Source organism: Phyllostomus hastatus, unplaced genomic scaffold, assembly GCF_019186645.2.
Source record: "Phyllostomus hastatus isolate PE091 unplaced genomic scaffold, TTU_PhHast_1.1 phas_scaffold_182, whole genome shotgun sequence".
Lineage (NCBI taxonomy): Eukaryota > Metazoa > Chordata > Mammalia > Chiroptera > Phyllostomidae > Phyllostomus > Phyllostomus hastatus.
This window is the reverse complement of record NW_025334013.1, coordinates 13814259-13837707: the sequence shown is the minus strand read 5'-3', so window position 1 is coordinate 13837707 and position 23449 is coordinate 13814259. Positions and strand designations below refer to the sequence as shown.

General features: G+C 58.3%; 1 protein-coding gene across 3 annotated transcripts in view; it reads right to left on the bottom strand.

Moving 5' to 3' along the window:
* EPHB2 (EPH receptor B2) overlaps positions 1-21732 on the bottom strand; it is a 172080-nt gene extending 150348 nt beyond the window's left edge. For all 3 annotated transcript variants that reach the window (XM_045858814.1, XM_045858815.1, XM_045858816.1), the window contains exon 1: positions 21519-21732. In XM_045858814.1, the coding sequence (XP_045714770.1) occupies positions 21519-21579 (61 nt within the window). In that variant the 5' untranslated portion in view covers positions 21580-21732. The remainder of the gene's footprint in view (positions 1-21518) is intronic.
* Between the last annotated feature and the right edge of the window lie 1717 nt (positions 21733-23449).

Below are 23449 nucleotides of genomic sequence, written 5' to 3'. Positions count from 1 at the left end.
CACAGTGACCAAGGAGGGTTTGTAAGGGAGGGGACAGCTAAACGGAGCCCCTGTTCATGCACTGGGGAAAGGGGGCCCAAAGAACTCTTTGTCCGGCCTCCAGAATTATTTGGGAGGAAAAATGGAAGAAGGGTGGAGGCGTTTGTGTCCCTGGGCCCAGCTCCTGGGCCTCACTCCCCACACCAACCAAGTAAGAGGGGCCTCCTTGTCCCCAACCTTCCCCTAGACCTGCCTGCTTGCTCCTCACCTGGTCCCCCTCCACGCACAGTCACGCCACGGAGGAAAGAAAGGCCTAGCCCTGACCGGCCTCCTGCAGACGCCCCTCTGCACGCACTTCTAGAGGCTAGGCGATGCGCTTCCTTCTGCCCCCACTGACAGCAACAACAACGACGGCCAACTGTTATCACCTATCTTTACTGCATACTGCCTCTGTGCCAGGTGTGGTGCTAGGTGCCTCTTTGTATGATAGACCATTGCCATTTGACTGACGGAAAACTGAGGCTCAGAGAGGGGAGGCAGCCTACCTGAGGCCACAGAGCACAGAAGTGGCTGAAGCAGGATTTGAACTCAGGTCCATCGGACTTCAGAACCCACACTCTGGACCCCGGAGGCTACTAACAAGGGACGAATAGGCAGAGGCTAGCTCCGGGCCTTGTGCTAAAGCCGTGAGGGGCCTCCTCCTGGGGCCTATGAGAACCAGACTACGTACGGCCTGCACGCCCCGCTGATGCCCCCAGACCAAAGCCCAGCTCCGGGCCTGTCAACCCTCCAGTCCCAGCAGCAGACTGGTTTCCAAAGAGCTCTGCGGGTCCTCCTAGGGTGGGAGAATTATGAGGCCATCCTAGGGTGGAAGACAATTTCGGGGAAGGTAACCTCCCCTCATTTAAGCCAAACAGACCAGCTTAAATGGTAGATTTCCTAGTCATACAGAACTTTCCAGACAAATGCCTTGGAGAGAGGGGCTCTCGTCAAGGCCCTGAAATCAGACCCCGAGGAAGTGGAAGAAGGGCCGCTGTGCTGGGGGTCCCTGGGAGCCAGACGAGCCCGGTGTTCGGTGCTCTCCCTGCTCCGGCCCTGCAGGGAGAAAGTCAGCACAGCCTCCTCTCCCACAGGCGGGAACTAACAACGCACTCGGAACTTGCTCAGAGCCTCTGGCTCTCCGGGACCACCTCTGAGGATGCTGCCACACTGTGCGTCCTCCCCAGGACGGGGGCCAAAGAGCACAGCCTTCAGAGTCGGGCAGAGCTGGTTCGAATCCCTCCTATGCGAGCCTGGTGAGTGCTTGCCTCTCTGAGCCTCGCTACTATGAGGATTAAAGGAAATAAGGTACATCAAGCATCCAACACCCTGCCTGCCACAAAGTAGGTGCTCAATGAAATGATGCTGGCATCAGCAGCAGCAGTGCTGCAGAGCGGGAAAACACAAGCGTTTAATTTGTGAGTCCCCTGAAATTGTATACAAAAGCACGTGTGCCCGTGTCTCTTTTTTGTGGGAGGCGGGGAGTTCGTAGCATTTGTCAGCTTCTCATGACTCAGAAGAACCACAGCCACAGCCGACAGATAGTGACATTCCTGGAGCGCTCTTGGGGGGAGTGCACACCTATCTCCAAGCTTCGGTTTCCCCGCCTGAAGACTGGGGACCCCGGCTCTGCCGGTCTCACAAGGGTGTTTCACGGCCCATGTGAGACTGTGGAGGTGAAAGGACCCTGTGAGCCGTACAGGAGTGCGCGAGGGGAGGGTCACTTTATCCTGGAGAGCCAGCAGGGCCAGCTGCCTACAGGCGGGGCTCCGGAACCCCCACGCAGAGGGCCTGGCAGAGACGCCAGCCCTCCACCGCACCCAAGCGGGTCTCCCAGTGGGGGCCCTCCCCGACTCAGGGGCTCCGATGAAGGCAGCTTCTCGCCTGCGCTTTTGTTTTTGGAAACTAGGAGGCCAAACGTCGGAGTCCTGGTTTAACTCCTGGCTCTGTCCCCACCGACTCCAGCCAGCCTGATGTCAGAGCCATGAGCATGGGCTTTGGAGTTGAAAGATCATGGGTTCAAACCCCAGCTCTGACATTTACTGTGTGTGTGGCCTTGGGCAAGTTCCTGAATCTCTCGGATTCAGTTTTTTTTTATTTATTTTCTAAAACAGAGATAACAGTCCTGCCTCACAGTGGTCGATCCAACAAGGCAGTATGGCCAGAGCAAGGCTGCAGTACATGCCAATCACTATTAGCGTGAACCCACTTCGTAAAGCCCACGTCGTACGAATAATTTTTGTCACTCTGTATCACTCGTTGCTCTGTAACCTTGCACGAGTCCTTTGTCCTTTTCGGGCCGCGCTCTCCCATCTCAAGGGGTGAGCTGGAAAGGAGAACGAGACGCACAGAGAGTCTGGAGAGTCCTGGGTTTGAGTCCAAGAAAAAGAAAACTCGGGCAAACCCTTCCACCTCTGGGAGCCTCAGTTTCCTCCTTCGTATGACGGGCCTCATTCTTCACCCGTATTCGACGGACACTGGGTTTGAACCTGTAGCGGGCTAGGTCCTGGGCCTGCTGCTGCCAGTAAAAACGGGGAGGCGGTGTGGCCCTCCCTCCAGGGTGAACCACGGTGACCCAGCGCTCCCGCACCTGCAGAGACGCAGGAGGAGCCCCGTCTAGTGCTGTGGGTGCACCTTATGACCCGCAGGGAGCTGCGGGGTCAGCTGTTGCTACAGGCCCCCAAAGGGCCTCCAGCTGCAAGTCAGAAAGCAAAGGGGGAACCCCTAAATATTTACCTGCTATGCAGAATAAGAATTTAAAAAATCCGAAAAACCAACACCCACCCCCACATACAACCCTCTAGCAGAAGCACAAAAGGCAGCTTAAAATCTAGTCTCTGTGTGTGTGTGTGTGTTGGGGGTGTTGAATGAAATGAGGTCATATGAAAATGGGCTATTTTTGTTTCAACACAGCATTTAAAAACATAATCTTAATTATATGAATGGGGGGAAAGATTGTTTCAGAAATTAAAGAGAACTGCTGGAGCCACCCTCGGTTCCTCTTCCCCCAAGCCCAGCCCCAAATGCCCCTGCCTCCCACCTCCAGGCAGCGGCCCCCCACCCTCTCCACGCCCCCTCACCTTTCCCAGGCCCCTGCAGCACGTAGCTCCCATCCCCAGGGGGCAGCTGGCCCACACATCTGGACGGAAGGGAGCCAGGATTTGCTGAACCCCGCCCTCTGAGACCTTTCCAGATGGGTTCTTATTTCACCCCTACAGCAACCCTGAGAGGCAGGGCTTCTTATCATCCCCTGTGCAGGAATGGGGAAGGGAGCTCATCACCCCTAGGGCTCAGAGAGGCTGTGTCCCCAGTCTGAGGTCACACAGCCTAAAACACGATCTATCGAATGAGGAAGCAGAGTCCTTTCCTCTAGAGGGCGCTGCCTCCTGGGGCCACTGCTGCTGGGCTGTGCGTGAGATCCAGAAGGGAGACCTAGGATGGCCTGAACCAGGGATCAGGCAAGTTCTGACTCGGTGTGGTGGGAGCAAAGGCTGGACACAGGCGTTCCCAGGCTGGCTTCTGTGCCCTGCTTTCTACACCAGGATGCTGACCATTTGTTAAGCACTTACTATGTGTCACAGCCTAACAAGGTGGGGATTATTATTATCCCCATTTTACCGATAAGGAAACTGGGACTCCAAGAGGTGAAGCAACTTGTCTATGGTCCCACTTGGGAAGAGCTGGCACCAGGACTTGAACCCATCTGGTGTGGGTGTGAAGCCCCTTGGTCAGCTGGCCCGCACTGTGGCCCCAGCCCTGCTGTATTGATTCATCGTGAGCCCCACATCTGTCTTTTGTTTAACCCGGTCTTCCTACTGAGACTCTGACAAAAAGGCTCAGTCCTCTCCATACTAGTCTAAATAACCCAGCATACAGCTGGTGCTTAATGGATGCAGGTCCAAAGACGCTGGCCATGAGGTTGTGCAGACGAGGGCAGAAGTCTCACCCTCTCTTTCTGCAGACAGATGACCCCTGGCCCACAGAGCGGAAGACGCCTGTTCAAAGCCACCCAGCAAGTCCCGGCCAAGTGGGACCTGGACCCCCAGCAGGCTCGCCCCTGCTCCTCTGCCCTCCGGCCCCCAGGATGCTCCAGCACACACTGGCATCGCCAGCGCAGCTGCCAGGAGATCAGGTTATTAATAAATTATTAATTCATGTTAGAAACAAAAAGATAGATGCTTCCATATCCCAAACCCCAACAGAGCCTCCTGGGGTGGGAGGAGGGGTGAAGGGACAGAAGAAACGCAGGGTGCACTCTTCCCCCTCCTCCAACCGAATGAAGGAGATCAGGGAGCAAAACCAGGGCCACCCACCAACGGGTCCGCCCCCTCAACATCCCTCTTCCCCAGCCCCCTCCCCTCGCTGCCACCCCAGTCCCACTACCACCCTCTCCCGCCTGGACTCAGCAGGATTCTTTCCTGTCCCCTGCTTTGCCCGTGTCCCCTGCTTTGCCCGCATCCCCAGAGTCATCAGAATGGCGCTTTATAAACACAACTCAGACCCTGTCGCCTCCTGGAAACCCTCCACCACTCCCACCGTGCTCAAGGTAGAAAACAAGTCCTGACCACAGTCCCCTCCCCTCTGAGGCCATTTCCCGCGCTCTCCTCACCCTCTGCCCCACTGGCCTCAGGGCCTTTGCCCTTGTCTGTTGCCTCTGCCTGGAGCACTCTCCCTCAGGGCTCCCTCTCTTGCTTCCTCAGGCCTCTGCGCAAAGGTCCCCTCTGCTGAAATGACCGTCCCGATCAGCCCTGGCCGCTCGCCTCCAGCTGGCCCCCCGGCCTTTCTTTCTCTGTCCTAGTTTGCTTCTGGGCACTAGGACCACCTAACCAGTGCACTAGACAGCGTCTTCAGTCTTGCCCACTAGAAGGAAAGCTCCACGGAGCAGGACAGTCCACCTTGCCCACTGCAGTTTGTCCACAGTCGCATCGGTAAGAGGCTTGGATATCGAGGCACCGGGATGCAGACCCCCAGAGGACAGGTCCGCCACCCCCCCACCCCCCGCTGCATCACCCATCTGAGTGCCAGAGAAAAGTAGGAGAAGGTTCAGCAGACCAGGTGTCCACTGGATCTGAGTGTACATCCGTCCACCCTTAGCCACTATGTGGCCCCACCAAGCCACTTCCTCTGAGTGTCACAGTGTCAGAGTCCTCACCGGTCCGCCTAGAAGAGCAAGCCCTGGGGGCTGCCTGCACCGTCTAGTGTGTGAGCTCCCAAAGGCAAGGCCTGTGATGCCTGACTCACTTCGGATCCCCCACCCCCACCCTGGGGCCTGGCCTGGTGCCAAGCCCCTGCAGACTTCAATACTAGTCTGTTCAATTAAAGGGAAATGACGGATGTCACAGCACTCTGCCAACTGTCACGAAAAAGAACAAACAGAAGCGTATCTCCCTTTTGCTTATCCCAAGAGCCGTTCACTCAGTCGTTCATTTATTCCTCCAACTGATACACATTTACTGAGCACCTACTATGGGCCGGGCGCTATGCTGGGCCCAGGGAACCTAGTGATGGAGCAATTCAATCATGGTCCCTGCTCTTGTGAAGTTTATTCACAAGAGAAAGAGAAGTTTATTCACAAGGGAGGAGAGTGAGAGAGAAATAATCAAGGAAACACTAATTATTTTCATATTATGACTTTGACAAATGTTGCAAAAGACGGGCCTGTGGAGCTCTCGGCAGCTCAGGGAAAACATCCCTGAAGAACTGGAGAACGGGTGAGAGGTAACTGGGGTGGGGGGGTGAGAGAGGAGGGGCCAGCCCGTGCAAAGTCCCTGTGGTGGGCGGAAGCCCAGGGGGTGTGCGGGACCAAAAGGCCATGGTGGCTGGAGCTGCTGGGCCCGGCAGACGATGGAGATGAGCCGCAGCAGGGGCCGAAGCAGGGGCCGCAGCAGGGGCCGCAGCCAGGCCGAGCAGGGCTTTGGGGCCGCAGGAAGGGTGGGTCTTTGTCCTGAAAGCAATGGGAAGTCATGGAAACGATTTAGAAAAACAACATGATCGTATTCAAAATGCAATCCCACATCAAGTTCTCCTAATATAGGATTGCGTGTCTCTGTGGTCCCAGCGTGGCCAGGGCTGGGGACTGTCGGGCTCAAATCTCCCCGTTTGGCAATTTCAGGCAAAAGTCCCTCTCCTCCCAGCATCTCACACCCAGTGGGATCACCGACCGCTCTGAGAACTCGGCATCTGCAGAGGTCCAGGTGCCCACTGCCTGAGGTCTACTCGCCGGCCAAGGTCTGCTCCATAGCACACTTGGAACAGAGAATGAAAATCCACCCAGAAACTCAGGGAATTCAGTGTGGCTCCCCCTGTGATCCTAACTGGGAGGCATTACCCCGAGTGAGCAGATTATCGGGATGTGTGATTTCTGGAATAAACACAGCTGTGTTTGTTTCTCCACGCAGTGCTCCAGACAGAGCGGCAGCCTGGCCCGCCGCGTGCAGCTGGAGCCTCGCACCTTGGGACCCGCGCCATCGGGGTGCGGAGAAAACACCCCTCCCAACAGCCGCCGGGTGCTGCCATCCGGGCAGATCTGTCTGGGGGCCAACTTGGGGCCCCTCGGGAAGCTGGCGGGGAGACCACGGAGGGGCGGGTGTCCCAGTCCCAGGGGGGGAAGCGAGTGCCCAGAAACCCGCAGGCCTCTTCCCTGTGGAACGGGGTTGGTCACAGCTGGCAGGACCTTGTAGAGTTGTCAGCCGTGGGAAGTCCGGGTGCCAGCCAGGACGCGGAGGAGGTCAGAGGCCAGCCCTGGAGCTTTCCCGGGGGAAAACTAGGATGCAGAGAAGGGGAAGGAAGAGAGCAGGGCAGCCGACAGGGTCACGCAGAGCAGGGTTTCAATCCCAGCTTCGCTGCCCAGGAGCCCTTCGATCAGGGGCACGTCACGTGTTGCCTCTCTGAGCCTCGGTTGCCTCGTCTGTAAAGTGGGGACCATCCTGTCTATTCCACAGGGCCGTTCTGATGATTGAGCAGGACTTTACAGGTAAAGGGCTTCGTGCGGTGCCCGGCACCTTGTAAGAAAGCTACTTCAGTGTGGGCTACTCCTCATCCATTCATTCATTCATTCATTCTCTCCCTGAATACCGAGCACCTGCTACATCCCAGGCACCGCCGCGCTGGACGCTTGCAAACAACCACCTTTACGAAGCATCCATTCTCACAGGGAGAAAAACAGTGACTAGATGTTTTCATTTTTACCATTATTATTCCCGTTTTACAGAAGGGTAAACTGAAATTCAGAATGGTTAAGTCATTTTTTAAATGCCCATCGTTTATTTTTATCCCACCTCCTTCTCAAAAGGGCTAGAGGCAGAAGTTAAACTCTTTGCCCAAGTCCCTAAAGCTAGAGAAGGGAGCCATTGAGTTTTAAAGATTTTTATCGCCCATGGGGGAAAAAGTGTTAGTAGCCATGAACCTAGCCCCAGGCCTGCAACTGGTTTTGTGTGACCTCAGACTGTGGTTGTCCCTTTCTGGGCCTCTGTTTCTCCACATTTCCGGCTCTGGTATTTTCATGTGGTGACCCCGGTGTGCTGCTTGGGCTGTTCAGGCTCTGTGGGGGAGCTGAGCCCCAGCAGAGCGCCCACGACCTCTCCCTGGCACCAAGGGGTGAAGTGGGTGGGGTGGGACAGGATCCCAAGGAGCTCTCTGGAAGCCAGAGGGCTTCGGCAGGGGAGAAGGGGTCCAGGCAGTTGCCCTTCCCTGACGTGCTCGCTGTGCCATGGTCCCCACCACCCTGACCCACACTCCCAGCACCGTTGCTACATCCTGGCCCCTCCTGCGGCCAGAGTAGCTAGCTGGGTAGGACCAGCTTGTACCCTGGGTCTGGCTGAATCAAGGCCAGACTCATGCAGCCCACCCGACCTCCAGCTGCCTCTCTGTCTTCTCCACACTCCCCCGATGCCCATCCATGGCCATCTTCCTAAACGCTTCCTTGCTTTTGGTTTCTTTCAGAGGCTCCTGACTACTTCCAGCATCCAGTCCAGACACTGGAGCTTGCCCTCAAAGCCTCTCTCTCCCGGCTGCAACCTCCTCTGCCAGCCTCCTCTCCCACTTCCCCCTTTCGTTCACTGCGTCTCCTACAAGCCTACCCCTTCCCAGCACCCACGCCCTCGCTCGGGCTGCTCCCTCTGCTCAGAGGGCCCTTCATTCCGTCCACAGTGCGCCAAAGACCCTCCCGGCCAGCGTGCCTTCCCCACCGGCCCGCGTGCCTTCCCCACCGGCCCTTTGCACGCAGCAGGTCCCATCTTATACACGAGTCGTGTATTTATCACGTCACCAAACATTTCTGAGCCTGCTGCTTTTAAAAATCCACCAAACAAGTGTTAATAACTATGATACAGGGTTGTTGAGGGGAATAAATGAGGGAATAAAGCACTCCATAGGAACTCGGTGGTGCAGGGCTGCTGTGATGATGTTGATGATGTTGATGATAGAAGAGGAAGAAAAGAAAGAGAAAAGGAGGAGAAGAGAACGAAGAGCTGGAGGAGGAGGAAGGGGGGAGAGAACTTGCCTGTCCCTCTGCTGGTATATAATGCTGTCACATCCGGATGTCAGTTCTGTTGGACTCCTCTCTAGGTCCCGCAGCATCCTGGATGCTGTCATAAACTACGATCGGGTGGTTGGGTGGATGGATGGGAGGAGGAGAGTGGGACCATGGGAAGGAAGGAAGGATGTATGGGCAAATGAATGGAAACAGATACGTCTGGAGGAGACTGAGCGTGCTCTCCCGGAAGCCTAGCAGCATAGCAGCCCACTGGCAGCTGAGGCTTCTGGGACCAGATGCCAAATCTGTTTCCCTTGGCTCCAAGCTCCCGTGTTTGGCCAGCATCAGTCCGCTCTCAAGGTTGAGTGAGTGGAGGCTCAGGGCAGCTGATGCCCGGGGGAGTCGCAGCTCTTCCCCCACCTGTCACCCGCCTCCGAGAGCACCGGCCCCCGACAGCAGGAGCGTATCTCCCCGAGTGTAAGCCAAGTCAGTGGAAAATAGGATTTACTTCACAGAAATTCACTTTGGGGGCCAACTTCTCCAGCACGCCCCCGTGTAGAATCTTTGGCAGATCCACAGTCAGTGGCTCAGAAAGTTTCTCCAAACCCGGGGAGCGTGCTGCTGGCTAACCCTTTCTAAGTCCAGAAACTGGAGAAATAGGAAATAACTACAGTTCAGGCAGCGAAGGGACTCCGAGGGGGAGAAATGCGTTCTGATTTTTGGTGTTTGTTTACTCTCCCATCCATTTATCCACCCAGCTGCCTAACACAGGCAACCATCTTGCCATCAGCCATCGATCCATCCACCCAGCCACCCAATCCACGCAGTCCCCACGAAACCATCCTATCCATTGACCCGCCCACCCACCCACTCATCAATCCGACCAGCAGTCTCTCAAACCACCCAAGTACGCAGCTGCCACCCACCTATCTAACAGCATCGCCCAGCACGGCTGCGGGGAAACCAGACGTGTTGACACAGTGCATGGCGGGGTCTAACCTGGGAAACAGAAAACAAATAAATACAAGGTGCCACCAAGAACACGGAGGCCACCAAAGACAGAAGGGTCAACACTGCACACACAAGGGGTAGGACCGGACATGGAGGCCAGGGCAGGAGTCAGACCGGAGGAGGTGCTCAAGCTCAGTCTCAGGAAGCAGCAGCAGGAACCAGCCAGAGAGAGGAAGCGAGACGGGCACGCAGGCAAGGGGCGACAGGAAACGGCACGATGGGTTCGAGAAATCCAGCGACCCGCCCCCCGGTTAGCTGAGGACCCTGGGCCAGTCCCCAGGTTTTACACGCCCACCAGCCTCTAGAGGTGCCCCCTGATTTACAGCGAGAAAGGGCCCTGTCCAACTGCCGCTGGGGGTGAAGGGGCCGTCTGCTGCCCTGGTGGCTGCAGTACGTACAGGTAAACCCGGAGGGGCGAGAAGCGGGTCCCCCACGTTTTGGAGGAGACCTTTGCTGTCAAGCAGACACACGTGGAAGTCCCAAGTTCATGCTTCGCTGCAAGTTACTTCACCTCTCAGTCTTTCTTCCCTCTTCTGAAAATGAAGATGCCATGAACAGTCCCCTCCTCGGCCACAGCGAGGACTGAGTGAGATAATGGGGGGAGTGCTTGGTGGGCTGTGGGTGCTAGCTGCTGTTCTTCCTAATGGCTGCCAATATTCAAGCCCTACTGTGTGCCAGGCAGAATGGTGTGAAACAGTGCTCAGGAAAGTGGGCCTCAGACACACATGGATCTCAGCTAATATTAATTCTTTATCCTTGTCTATAGCCTATGTTCAAATGGTTTAGAAAAATATTTGTATATACGTCTACACACATGCATACACCATACAAAGAGAGAACAAATGTGGCAAAAATGTTCACAATGGTTGAATCTGGGTGAAGGATACGTGGGTATTTATCTTGCCATGCTTGCAACTTTCTGTACGTTTTTTTTAAGTAGGTATTTTTTTTAAAGAAGTATTTTTTTTTAAAGAAGGAAAAGAAAAGACACCAGCTCTTTGTGGACCCATCTTGAAGTTAGGCTGCCTGAGTTTGGATCCAGCTCCACCATTGTGAGCTGAACGGTTGTGGGCAAATTATTTCACCTCTCTAAGCCTTAATTTTTTAATCCAGAGGAAGCAGGTAAATTACCCCTACTCGAAGTTCCTGGTCTCCAGCAAGCCCTCAATAATAAATGCTGGTTGCTGCTGCTGTTACTATACTACTATTACGATTCTCATAGAAAAGCTAAGAGACAGGACAGGAGAGGTTCCGTTCACATCTGCTTTGCATACATGATCTCTTTTAATTCCCCGAACAACAAATCAGGGGACATAGTCCTCACTTGACAGATGAGGAACCAGGGCTCAGGAGCATGAAATGACTTACCCACGGCAGCGCGGCTGGCCGGTGGGGAAGTCGGGGTTTTGAGTTTGCCCGTCTCCAAAGTCCAAGATCTTCCCCCAGGGTCTCCTGCCTTTTCTACGCCCCAGGGCCCAGGCCGAGGGGACACTGGAACCTTCTAACTCCAGAAGGGGCCGGTCAGAAGGGAGTCCCGAGCGTTGCTGGCGTGGCTGGGCTTCTGGGCCAGCTCGGGGACACCCAGCATCAGGGCCTCCTTGGCAGCTCAGAAGCCCTTTCGACTATTCTCCCGAGAGCCGCAGGAGCTGCCATCTGGGGCCATGGGGAGTGACAGCTGACACTGATGGGGACAGGCAAGAGGACACACAGGCTGGGGCCCTGACTTGAACAGACTCCCTGGGCCACAGGCTTTCGTGGGCTCCAGAGAGGCCCCGCGGGCTCTGGCCGGGGCCGTTCCCAGGCTTCGCCTCCCTGAGAGAGGCGGAGAAGCCCCATTCAGGCGGGACGCATCCCACTGTGCGCTAAGCCGCTTTCTCCCCACTTACACGTTTCAGATGCTTTTTGTCCTTCCGGCTTCCCATGGACTCGGGCCAAGTGACAAGTTGGTGCTGTGGACATATGTCGTCGCCATAATGGGAATGTTGACCCCACGCTCTCTCCCCGCTGGGGCCGGGCAGCTTGCACCCCGCCCCAGTGCTTGGCACGCCTTGTTCTCAGCCACACAGGGCTCTTCCCAGCGCCCCAAACACGCTGTACCCGCCCGGGCCTCCCATTTGGTTGGGTCTTTGCAGCTGCTGCCCCGTTGCCTGGAACGCCAACCCAGTGGCTTCTCCGTCTGGCTACTCCTTGACGTTCACCCGAGAAGTCGCCTCTTCCCGGAAGCCTTTCCTAACCCCATTTCACAGCGGGAGAAGTGGAGGTGCAAAGCGGTAAGCTGGAAGGGCCCAGGCCACGCTGTGCGTAAGCGTCAGAGCCAGAGGCCCACCCCGGCGGGGTTCGAGCCCAGGACCCTGTGCTTCCCATCCCTCCAGCTCGGCCCTCGCAGCAGACACTTGAGGACAAGGGGCTATCTGCCTGCAGATGGGACAGATGCCTGCAAGAAGGAGCTTCTGTTCCTGGATTGTTCTGGAAGGTGGGAAACAGAAAGTGTGGAGGGAAGTTCCAGAAAAAGACTCTCTCCAATTCCAGGTTGGGAGGCATTCCTAACACCTTCCCCGCCTGCCAGCTGTGTGACCTTGGGTAAGTCCCTTCAGCTCTCCGAACAGCAACTTCCCCACCTGTGAATTGGAGAGAGCAGTGCCTTTGCTACCTACCTCCCCCGAATACCTACGCTAGAGCCTGCGGGCTGCTAGCCCGTGAGCCGAAATCCAGCTGGCAACCAGGGTTTGGCGTGGCCAGATTGTATTTTAGAATAAGTTGAATAAAAAATGTAAAAGCTAGCTTTTCCATAAATATCAGAACTTTGCAAAGCAGAGGATCTGGCAAAACCGAACCCAGATACGATCAGGAGTGGGTAGCACCTGCTTCTTCAAACAGGACGTGTGCTCTCGGGGAGGGGGGGCGAGGGGGGCTGTCCAACACCCTGCTCCTTCCCTCTCCCCCAGTCCAGGCCCGCGTGGGGGTCTGGGGTCTCCAGCCAGGACTCTTGTGACTTCTCACCTGTGCTGGGGCTGGCAGGGAGAAGCCCCGTGTCTTGCTCACTGGTTTAACACGTACAATGTGACGGCATGTTGCCCCTAGTCCCCACCATGTCTTCGAAGGTGATCTTCCACCCGCCCCCTTCACCATTTGCATAAATTTCCACGCACTCTGAACCAACCTGTGGTCGAAAGTTAGATATGATGGCATTTGGCCAATGCTTTTGGACTTTTAGATTTCTTCCATTGTTTTCCTCCTCCTTCCACAGTGGCCCCCGGCCAAGGCGGGAGAGACAAACCCCAGGCACACCTTCGCAGGTTCTCGTCTAACTGAGCGAGGAACACAGGCGCTCCCTGGCACAGCCTTCCTTGGTGGCTGAAGTCATGTCCCCCAAGGTGCTGACGAGAAAGCCAAGGCCCAGAGGGGTGAGGGGACCTCCCTCCTCCTCCAAATTCAACCCTGCCCACCCAGGGCCTCCTCCTCTGACCTCAAGCCTCATGCCAGGCCCTAAATATCTATGGTCCGGGCAATGGTTTTAAATAATTTGTAGCTTCCTTTATTGCGCAAACATCTATTTAGTGCCGTTCATGAGCCAGGCCTGGTACCAGGCATGGGATCAGGGGAGAGGGAGGGTCCCTGCTCTCTCGGAGGAGGCAGGTGACACGGGGAGCCGACACTGGGGTGCAGTGGGAGGGAACGGAAGGTAGGGAGTGAGGGTTCTGTCTCCCTGTTACCCCCACCCTACGAGACCATCAATCCCCTGGGGCAGAAAGCCTCCCACCACAAAGCCACTCCTCCCACTGAAAGGGGGAGGGGCCCAGTCTGGGTTTGGACCCCAGGTGGGCCTGGAGCACGTGGAGACGGGTGCACATGGTGAGGGGGCAGGTGGGGGCAGGGAGCTCTGGGCGCCACCTGGAGACTCCGGGCACTCCGCAGTCAGACGCTGCACGCTAAACCACTGGGCAGAGGGGAGGCTTTGCCTTTTACGACTGAAAGAGAACATCAAGCCCAGCGTGCTCTCCCTTTCCCCGAACCCAGCGAAGAAGCCTGGGCTGAATCTGGGACGGCTCTGTGACACGCTGTCACTGCAGGGGCGACGTTGTGTGGCCTTGCAGTCTAGACCTCAAGAGCTCTGGCAGTTTCCACTCTACCCTCTCGGGAGACAGCGGCCAGGGAAGACAGTTCAGTCTAGACTCCCGACAGGTAAAGGGCCGTGCGGAGTGAGAGAGGGGCATCGGCCTTTCGGCCGTGCACACCAGGGCCTCCGCGTTGCAGGTGGGACCGTGACGGGCCTCGCAGCCAGCCTCGCTGAGGGCAGTCTCACGAGTGAGCCCGGCTGACGCCCTGGAGCAGCAGCATGATGAACCCAGGCAATCCACTGAGTCACCGAGGTTTTAAGCCAATGCATTTTGGGTCGGCCTATTATGCAGCCATAGATAACCAATACGCTTTCCAGGGACAGAGCCCCGTGCTTTTTATAGCTCTCCCCTCCCTGCGTGGAGCCCGGCGCTGGGCACTGAATGCCAGAGCTGGAAGAGGTGCCCAAAACTCCTGAGTCCCACCCCCTCATTTCAGAGAAGAGGCAGCTGGAGTGCAGGGAGGAGCAGTAATTACTCCAGATCACACAGAGACAGGGCAGATCTAGAAGGCACACTCGAACCCTGCAGGGGCCAGACAAGTAACACCAACGTGTAGCTCGAGTTGGGGGCGAATTCCCCCTAGCGCTCCCAAGTTCTATCTGAAGAGCCCGCTACCATTCAGCTCCAGCCAACTGTGGCCATGTGGGAATGTGGGCCCAGGGAAGCCAGATTGTCTGACTTTTCAGAGAAGCCAGGAACAGAATTTCTCTGTGAAAGCTCTTGATTTTTAAATGGTGGCTACGAATTCAACCTGGATTGGTGATCTCTGGGCCATCGAGACTGGCCTCAGGTTTCAAGCCAGGACTGGCCATGACCTTGGGCGAATCATGTTACCCACCCCCCCAGGCCTCAGTTTCTGCATCTCTAAAATGGGCCCCATGGCTCCTGCCCCCTTACTGATGAGCTAATGGATTTGGAAGGAGACGCTACAGAGGGCCCCGTGACTGACTTTTCCACAGTCTCAGCTCTCTGCGGAGGTGCCCCTTACAATGAAATGAGTTAACACCCGATTTGTCTAAGTTAGAACAACATTATTCTGGCCATTATGACAGAGATTGCATTTTTATGGCAGGTTTGTGAGTTCCAGAGCCCTCCCGCTCGCATTATCTCAGGATGCTGATGGAGTCAGAGGCTGGACGGCTGCCTTGGAGACCCTGGCCAGAGCCAAGCCCTTCCTCGGAGGCGGGAGGCGCGTTCCAGAAGCTGCCTGAGTGGCAATGGAAGGGGATGAGTTTTGAAGTCACCCAGACCGGGGTTCAAATGCCTGCCTCCCTGTCCCCGGTTAGGTGTCCTCAGGCCACTCACTCTCTGAGCCTTCGTTTCCCAATCTGTAAATGGACGCGATAATAGAGCCGCCTCGTGGGGCTGTCGGGGCAATCACGAGAGACCGCAAGGCCCCCAGCAGAGTGTCTGGTGCGGACACTGACGGCGGGGATGAGCATCGTGGCGTGGAGGCTGGCGCGGGCCGGCACTCAGCCGGGAGGAAAGGCAAAGCCGAGGAGGACCCGAGGATCAGGGAGGACGCATTGGGGCCTCAGAGAAAAACCTGGATGAAGCCCAGAGAGGCAGCCAGAGGGGCCTGTCCACCACCCATGAGTCAGAGAGACTCAGAACTCAACTCTGTGTCTTTGGTTTTCCCGCAACTGAGAGAAGAGGAGGTGGGTGAGAGTTGAAGACAGAGCCCCCCGGTGCAGTGGCGCCCGCGCTCCCCGACTCTGGATCCAGCTTCCTGCTGGTATCAGGCCGCGCCAGCAACGGTTAACATTTCCCGCGTGCCCACCGCACTCGGAGCACGCACCCAACTTAGTCTTCGGTGGGTTAACACGTTCGTTCCACACGACCGTCTCAAGAGCAAGGAATGATTATTGAGCCTTATGAGCCAAGGCTCAGAGAGGGTAAGAAATTGGCCAGAGGACACACAGTAAAGGATGGTCTGACTCCAAACACCCCTCTTTACAAGCGCCAGACTGTGCTGCTTATTGAAACGGTGAAAGGGGCCAGGGCTGTGGGGTTTCAGAGAGAGGACCGAGGACTGACAGCGCTGGCATTGCATACTGATGACAACGAAATGAATCCTGGCTACAGCCACATTCTGTTAGTCGCTGTAGCTGGGATCGCCTTTAACCCTCACCCTGAGCCTCTGACAGGCCAGTTTACAGATGAGGAAGCTGAGGCTAAGAGAGCACATGGCTTGTTCTAGGCCACAGGGCAAGCAGAGTCTCCCTGGGACACCTCCACCCGCATGGGGCTGCAGCAGGGCAACAGATGGCTCCTAGAAGCTCACCTAGCAAGGCCCCGGGTACGGCGACCTAGGTAAGCCCCCAGGTGACACAGGGGCGCCAGGAAGACAGGTTGCCTGTCTTCCACCTTTCGGAAGGCTCCCGCTTTAAAAGGCCCTAAAACGCTTTCAAGGCAGCTTATCAGGCTGAGCCGACCCCAATCAGGAAGCTGCCAGGTGCTGTCACCATCAACGGCCGCCCCACCCCGAGAGCTGTGCAAACATTCTTCCCGCCCTGCCCTCCCCCAGCCCAGCCTCTCTGTGTACACCAGCCGGCAGGCCGCCCAGGCCAGTGGGCGCTAACTGACTGAGTCCATTTCAGTCTTTTCCAGTTTCCTGCTGAGGTTTCTCGTTCTCTTCCCCAGGAGTCCAGTATTCTATCTTAGGCCCCTGGGGAGCAAATTTGCTTGCCCGATGGAAAAACCTGGGGAGTGTGTTAACAATACAGACCCCCAACCTCCCCAACCCTGGCCTCATTACTGATCTACCAAATCTCCAGCTAGGCCAGGCAAGCAGGCCAGGACACGAGATGGGACAGGGTGGTGGTCAGAGGTGCGGGCCAGGCCCACCTCTGCCAGGAGGCCACCCTGATCTCCCCTCTCCACTCTCCGAGGGAGCACAGCTCCCCTCCCTTGCCCAGCCCAGGCCTCCTGTTACCAGCTGGCTCCATCTGCCCCTTCCCGCAGGGGCCTCTCTGTGCGCAGGGACCCGACCTTCGACCTAAACTAATAGGTGAGCTCTGGCAGGCAGGGGTGCTCGGCACAGCTGCCTCCACCCCGCCCCCACTGAGGCTGATGCAAAACCTTGATGGAGGGGGACCCAGTGTGCCAGGAAGGACAATCTCCTGGGACAGCCTGGGCGAGACACGGAGGGATGATCTGTTGCCTGGACAACCCAAATGCCAAAGAGGAGGCCAGATCAGAACACAGCCATCACTGACCACACCCGGGGGTGCTGTGAGGGAGGGGACCTCAAGGGGCCGAGGACAGCCTCTAATGTACACGCTCGTGTGCCTAACACTTCACGTGGCGTCCACAGGAATCCCCGAGGAAATGGAAGTACAGGGACACCGAGCTCCTTGTCCAGGGCACACAGCGACCAGGCCTGGGATTTGAACCCGGGTCTGATTGCCCCCATGGCTGCTCCTTTCCTACCCCATGCTGTCTGGGGGAGTCAGCGGGGCCTGCTCCCCACCAGAGCCGGAACCCCTTCTCCTGGCCGGCACCTGACATACAGGTGCCCAGTGGCTCTTTGAAAATATATGGCTGGGTGGAGGAATGAAGGAACACATCGACTTGCCTTTAAATACTGCAGCACTTGGGTTTTAAATCTAAGCCCTGATTTCCTGGTTAAGATGAATATAGGAAAGCAGCCTCCTTTAAAATGAGAAGCAGAAGAAACAAACATGAAAGGAAAGCCAGTTCCAAATTAATCCCACTGAAGGTCACTGGGCCTTAGATAAAGGTGGGCCCAGCAGAGGGCTGGGATGGGCCTAGGAGGGGTGGGGGGGGCAGGCAGGCTCCCTGAACCCCCATAAGGGAGGGGCTCGCCCAGCACATAGATACTGCTGCTGCTGGTCCATTTGAATCCCTAACGCTGGCTGGACCGGTCTAGCCATCGGTTTTTCCTGCAAACCAGCCCCTCGGCTGCTCCCTCCAGGAACGCTTCCTCATCTCCATCTCTGGGTGGCTCGTTCCCCTGACGCTGCATAGCACAGTGCCGCTCAGGCCCTCGCTCGCTCCCTCAACGTCCATTCACTCGCCGTTCCCCGGCTGCCCGCGCCGCTCGGCTACTGGGCACCGGCGCGGCGGCGTGCAGATCTGGGTGCCAGGGATGCCATAACCAACATGGCAGGTACAGCCCTCCGCCCTCTGGGAGCGCGCCGTCTGCGGGCCAGACGGACGCAGAACGAGGAGAGAGCAAACCGCGGGGCGAGTTCAGGTGGCGGTGGGTGTCAGGAAGCAAAACAAAGCCGGTCGGAGAAAAAGTGGCAGAACTGGGTCTGTTTCGGATAAGGCATCAGGGGAAGGCCTCTGGGGAGGGGCATTCGAACTGAGCTCTTTTTATCACGCGGTGGACACGGGTGGGGGGGGCGGGGCTCGCAGTCTAGCCGGGAAGGACGAGCCGGCCTTTCCGGGGAGCGCAGGAGTGGGTCTGGCCCCTCTGAACCCTAACCCTAACCCTAACCCCCACAGTGAGAGTCCCATGATCTTTTCAAACGCCAACCCGGCCAGGCCCCACAGTGACTCCAGAAGCCTCAAAGGCTCCCCACGACCCTCAGCATCCAGTCCAAGCCCCGCAGCCTTCCACCCCAGCCCTCAGCACCTGCCCTGCCCTCCACTCTCAGCCTCCTCCCCCATGCGGCCTCCCTCACACCTGTCAGATACACCCAAGTGAGTATCTATCTGATTAGCGTGCCTCCACGTCTTTACACACGCTGTTTTTTTTTTCTTAGGCAGAATTCTCCTCCTCCTGTAAGCCCCAAAGTCAACCTCCTTAACTGGGAGAACGCCTCGCGTCAGGGTGGCAGGTGGCCGAGACGGCTTCCCTGCAGGAAGAATGGGCAGTGGGAACGCGAGGGAAGAGGGGAGAGGCACGAACGCCAAACACCGCTCTTCCCTCCCAAACCGCCTCCGCGGCCCCAGGTGGTTCCCGACTTCCTCCTGGTGGCACTCCGGGACACACTTATCACATCACGTCTTGCCAACTGCTTTTCCTATCTGCTTTCCCCCCACCTCCCTGCCCGCCCCAGGGTCCAGCGCCCCACCAGCCTGAGAGGAAGCTCCAGGAATATTTGGAGATCAAATGAGCAAATGGGCAGAGGAAACCCGATTTCCTCTAAACTTCAACCTTTGGATTCCATCTAGTGGCTGGTTTGCCACTGGCCTCCTCTCTCGTTGGGCATGTCCCCAGGGCACTGCCATCCCCCTCCAAGCCCTCGCTTCAGATGCTGCAGACTTGTGCTTCCCATGGGGGTCTCACGGTTTGGGGGAGACACTAAGCTCACCGTCCTGACCCAGGAGTCCTCCCCCACCCCCACCCCCCCACACGCGCTCTCTCCTCTCACATTCCACAGGCTGGGGATTTCCTAGGACCTTGGAGCTCGGAACAGCCTCGTTACTCCAGGGAATGAGGAGGGAGAAGGTCACAGGAGCGGAGGCTGCATGTCTCTGGGCGCCGGGAGCCCCAGGTGCTGCCCTCCCCCCACCCCGAGCTTCAGTCCCGCTCCACAGACTGTGCTGCTCCCTGGAGGACCCTGGCATCTTTGGGAATGTGCCACAGGCAGCGCTGTCCATCCCTGTCTTCCATCCCCCGCAGCCTCACGCGGCTCTTCAGGGCGGACTTCTCCCACTCACTGTCTGGTCCGAGTCCCACAGGCACCCCAGGGAGACAGGCAGGACGGGCATCGTAAGTGCCCTCATTGGACAGATGAGGAAACAGGCTCAGAGAGGGGAAGCAGGGTGCTTGCCATCTCTGCATCCACTCGGTCAGCTCCCTGTGAACCCCTAATGCACTAGACTCCTTAGTGTCCAGGGGGCAAGGGAGGAGGAGTCTGAGATGAGGTCTGGGGTGCCCCCTGCAGCCCTCCTCCCACCCTGTCCCCTAGTGGCAGCCTGAGCAACCAACCCTCCTGTTACGTCAGCAGCCGACCAGCCCCGTATCCAGGGCCCGGGGTCCAGCCTGGGTGCAGCCTACCAGATACCAACGCCCCCTACCGCAGCCAAGGCCGGACAGACGTGGCCCTTCCTTCTGGCCCACGGTAATTAAAAACACGCCCAGGCTTCTTCCAGTGAAAGAGGGGCCAATTTTCTTCCCCTCCAGCACCGCTGACTGCAACCTACATAGCAATATTTATGCCAAGCTCCCCATAATACTGTAAACATCCCAATGTACAGTGGCCAACACATGAGTCATTTCCCCAAAGCCAGAGTTAATAAGTGGTACCTCAACCATATTCCAGGGAGCTCCCACCCGTAGCCAGGCCCAGGGCTGCCCTCCACACCCTCGGTCTCATGGCTCCCTCGGAGCCCCAGTGGCCCAGCACCAGGGAACCACTGCGGGCAGCCTCCAAAACCTCCAGGGGCCAGGAGCTTGGGCGCCAGAAACTGTGGCTGCCATCCAGGGTCACCCCTTCACCCCCTGAACTATGGTCCCTAATGCACTCATCGCTGAGAGAGAAACTAAAGTCCCAGCAGAGCATGACCCCCACTGTGCCCTTCCCAGAGGCTGCAGCCCCCAGGCCTGGTTGGATCTGTTCTGGGCTTCTTTATGTTTTGTTTCTGATTGGCAAGAGGGGAAGGGAGCTTCGCACCACCCCGGAGTGGACGGTGAGAAGTGTACATGTCTCACCCCTCCGCCCGTGGTGGCGGAATCCTGGAAGAGGTCTAGGAACAGGAAGACCCAGCAAAGTGAAGAGAGCCCAGGCTGCGGAGAGCTCAGAGCTGGGCTCTGCTTGTACCACCCACTGACTTCTTAGCCTTGGTGTCCCCATCTGTTCAAAGGGAGCAAGAATCATACTCACCTGGCTTCTGGGGAAAACTTATCTTGGGAAACCCAAGAACACCGTGGGTGGGAAAGCACTTTGCGAATCTACAGTACCTCGTCAACTGTGCAGCACGTTGTAAACCACAGAGAGTGTAAAATACTTCATAGACTGTAAAGCGGTTTGAAAACTGTAAAGTGCGGCACACACGAGAACCATTATTCCTATTCATTCCTTGCCCTACAAGCTCGGCCATTTCTGGTGGGCACACCCAGACCCCACTAACTTTCCCTCCGGAGGAAGCTGGCTCGGGAAACCTGGCAGCCCGCCTGTCCCTTTGGGGGTCAGTGGTACCATGGGGAGACGGCCCAGCGACCCCGGCCAAGGCCAACACATGGCAAGAGCATCTGGTCCGGCCCTGACGGCAGCTGGAAAGTTCCCGGGGCTCCTGCGGCCACCGCTGAGCTCTGCCGCCAGCGGGGCGGTGGCCGGCAGGGGTGCTCGGAGACCCCGCGCAGCGGAGAGATGCCCACGAACCCATCCCCCCGTAGTCCTTTCGGGGAGGGGACCCCATTGTACGCCGCGGGCGATGGGCAGGCACGGACGCGAGGGGCTGGCGCGCTCACTTCCACTGTCAGTCCCAGCTCTTTGGGGCGCCGACCCCATCCCGGGGGCGCGGACCCGGAGCCCCCACCCTGGCCAATCGCGGTGCCTCCCTCCTACTGCTCCCTGCCAAACTTTCCAGCCCCGACCGCGCGTCGGGTCCCCCGGCCGGCGCCCCTCAACCTGGTGCCGAGCAAGGCCAGGCCAGCGCGAAGGGGGTGCCCGGGCCAGGGGCGGCGAGCGCGCGTGGGCAGCCCCCGGCCCTGGGCGGCGCTTGCCCGGCTGGCTACAAAGCCTCGGCAAGATGGTCCCTTCGCCTCCTCCTGGCACAGTCAATCAGAGCCCGCCGCTCCCCGGGCGCCCGCGGGGCCCGCACCTCCAGGCGCGGCCGGACACACCTCCTCGCGGCCACCTGCGCCCTGTGCGAGCCCTGGGGCAAACTTTGCGGGTCGCGGGGTGGAGATGGGCGCCGGCGGCCGCCCGTGCCCGGCCGCTCCCCACCCCCATCGCCCGCCCGCCCGCCCGCCCGCTCACCTTCCACGGCGGCGAGCAGCGGCAGCAGCAGCAGCGCGGCCCCCAGCCTCCGCAGGGCCATGGCTGCGCTTCCCGGGGCCTCGGGCCGCGGCTCCGCGGGGCCCGGGCGGCCCGGGCGAGAGCGCGCGCCCCGGGCTCGCGGGGCCGGGGGGAGCGGCGAGGCGCGGCGCACACACAGCCGCCGCCACCGCGCAGCCAGCAGAATGAGCCATCCAGCCCGGGCAGAACGGGGACCCGGGCTCCGCCAGCGCTGGGCACAGCCCACCTGAGCCGCGGGCGCGGGGGGAGCCCGGCTGGGCCGCCGTCTCCCCACGCTCGCCCTGGACCCCAGCCGGTCGCGTAGTCCCTCCAATCCCCGGTCTCCCCGGTCCGCAGGGTCACCTGCGGGCAGCGCGGGCGCTGGAGCGCGAAGACTTTTCGCGCTCGTGCGACATAGACACCGGGCTCCCCCCGCGCAGCAGTGGTCTCTCCCGGCGCTGTGGCTCCTCCAGATAAAGCAGCGATTTCAGCCCAAATGTTTCTGAATTTTTATTGAATGCTGCAAAGCCGGAGAGCGTCTGGCGCGGCTGACAGGGGCAGGGAGAGGGGACCCAGGGGGAGGGCGGAAGAAGGGGCTGCCCAAAGCGGGCTCTAGCCCTACCTGTCAGGGCCGGGAGTGCCACCCTCTCGCCTCAGCCCTGCCACCCAGTCCCTGCGGCTCCGGAGGGGACCGAACTGCAATGAATGAGAGAGAAAGGGGGGTGGTGGGTGGGGGGAATGGGAACAAAACAGGCGGCTTTCCCAGGCGCTGGGACTGGGCTGGGGCCTCCGCCTGGGAGAGTGGGCCTTGGCTCTAACAGAGGGGCCTGGGGGGTCACTCCTGCAGTGGCGGGCCGGGCGCTGGCAGGCACACCCCAGTCCCACCCTCCCCGCCTTGTTCTGAGCCGGAGCAGGAGCCCCTCCCTGCAGACCCATCATCTATCTGTACATTGGATTTCTCCTCTGTTCATCTTTTCCCAGTGCAGTTTGGGGGTGAAGGATGCCGACTGGGGGGCACCTGGGGGAGCCCCCTCTTCCCCTCCCCCCACATGTGGAATGGACCTGTCGGTGCGGCCACTGTTTTGTGCATGGCTGTGCCTTCAGGGAGGACACAACCCCTTGTTCCCTCCCTGTGGGCCCAGCCCTGCTCTGACAGCCTTCATCACCATCATCATTAACAGGCTTTGCCGAGGCCGGATGGTGGGCGGGCTGCAGAGGGCCTTCGGGAATCTTCCAGGCAGGGCCCCTGGCCTTTGGGAGAATCACTCCTGACAAACAAGGCTTAACCAGGAGCTGCCGCCTCGGTGGCGTGGGTGTGAGAGCCCAGTGGAGGTACAGACCATTTGAATTTAGTCTATGCCACCCAGACCTCTCCTATCCCTTTGTCCCACAAAGTATCGAAATATCCCTGCCGTCCCCTCCCTTCAGGGCCCACTCTACAGTTCATACCAAGAAAAGGGCACCACAGCCTTTGAGACCCCATCTAAGGTTTGGAAAATTGGGTCATCTTTTGAGGCTTCAAGAGTCCAGCTGAAATGGTCCTCATCCTGGAAGGCCACCAGGAGGAGGTGAGGCTCAAAAGCTGGGAGAGCCTGCCTGGGAAGGAGACAGAACAGCAGTGAGCAGAGAGAAGGGAAATGGAGTGTGTGGGAATTCCCCCCACCACCCTTAAGCCTGCAGACTCCTCTTTGACCAAGGTCAAGATCCACGGGGGTGGGACTGCCTTTATTTTTAGTTCCTGCTTCTCAGACTTTCCGGAGGACCTAAAGTTTTAGAGACCCTGAGCTTGGCCCATCCTGGGGCAAGACCCCCTCTCCTGGGCAGAGCAGCTCGAAGCTATTCCGCTCTCCGTGCCAACATGCAGTGCCTGGCCACTTCCCAATGCAAGAATGATTTCTTGAGCACCTATTATG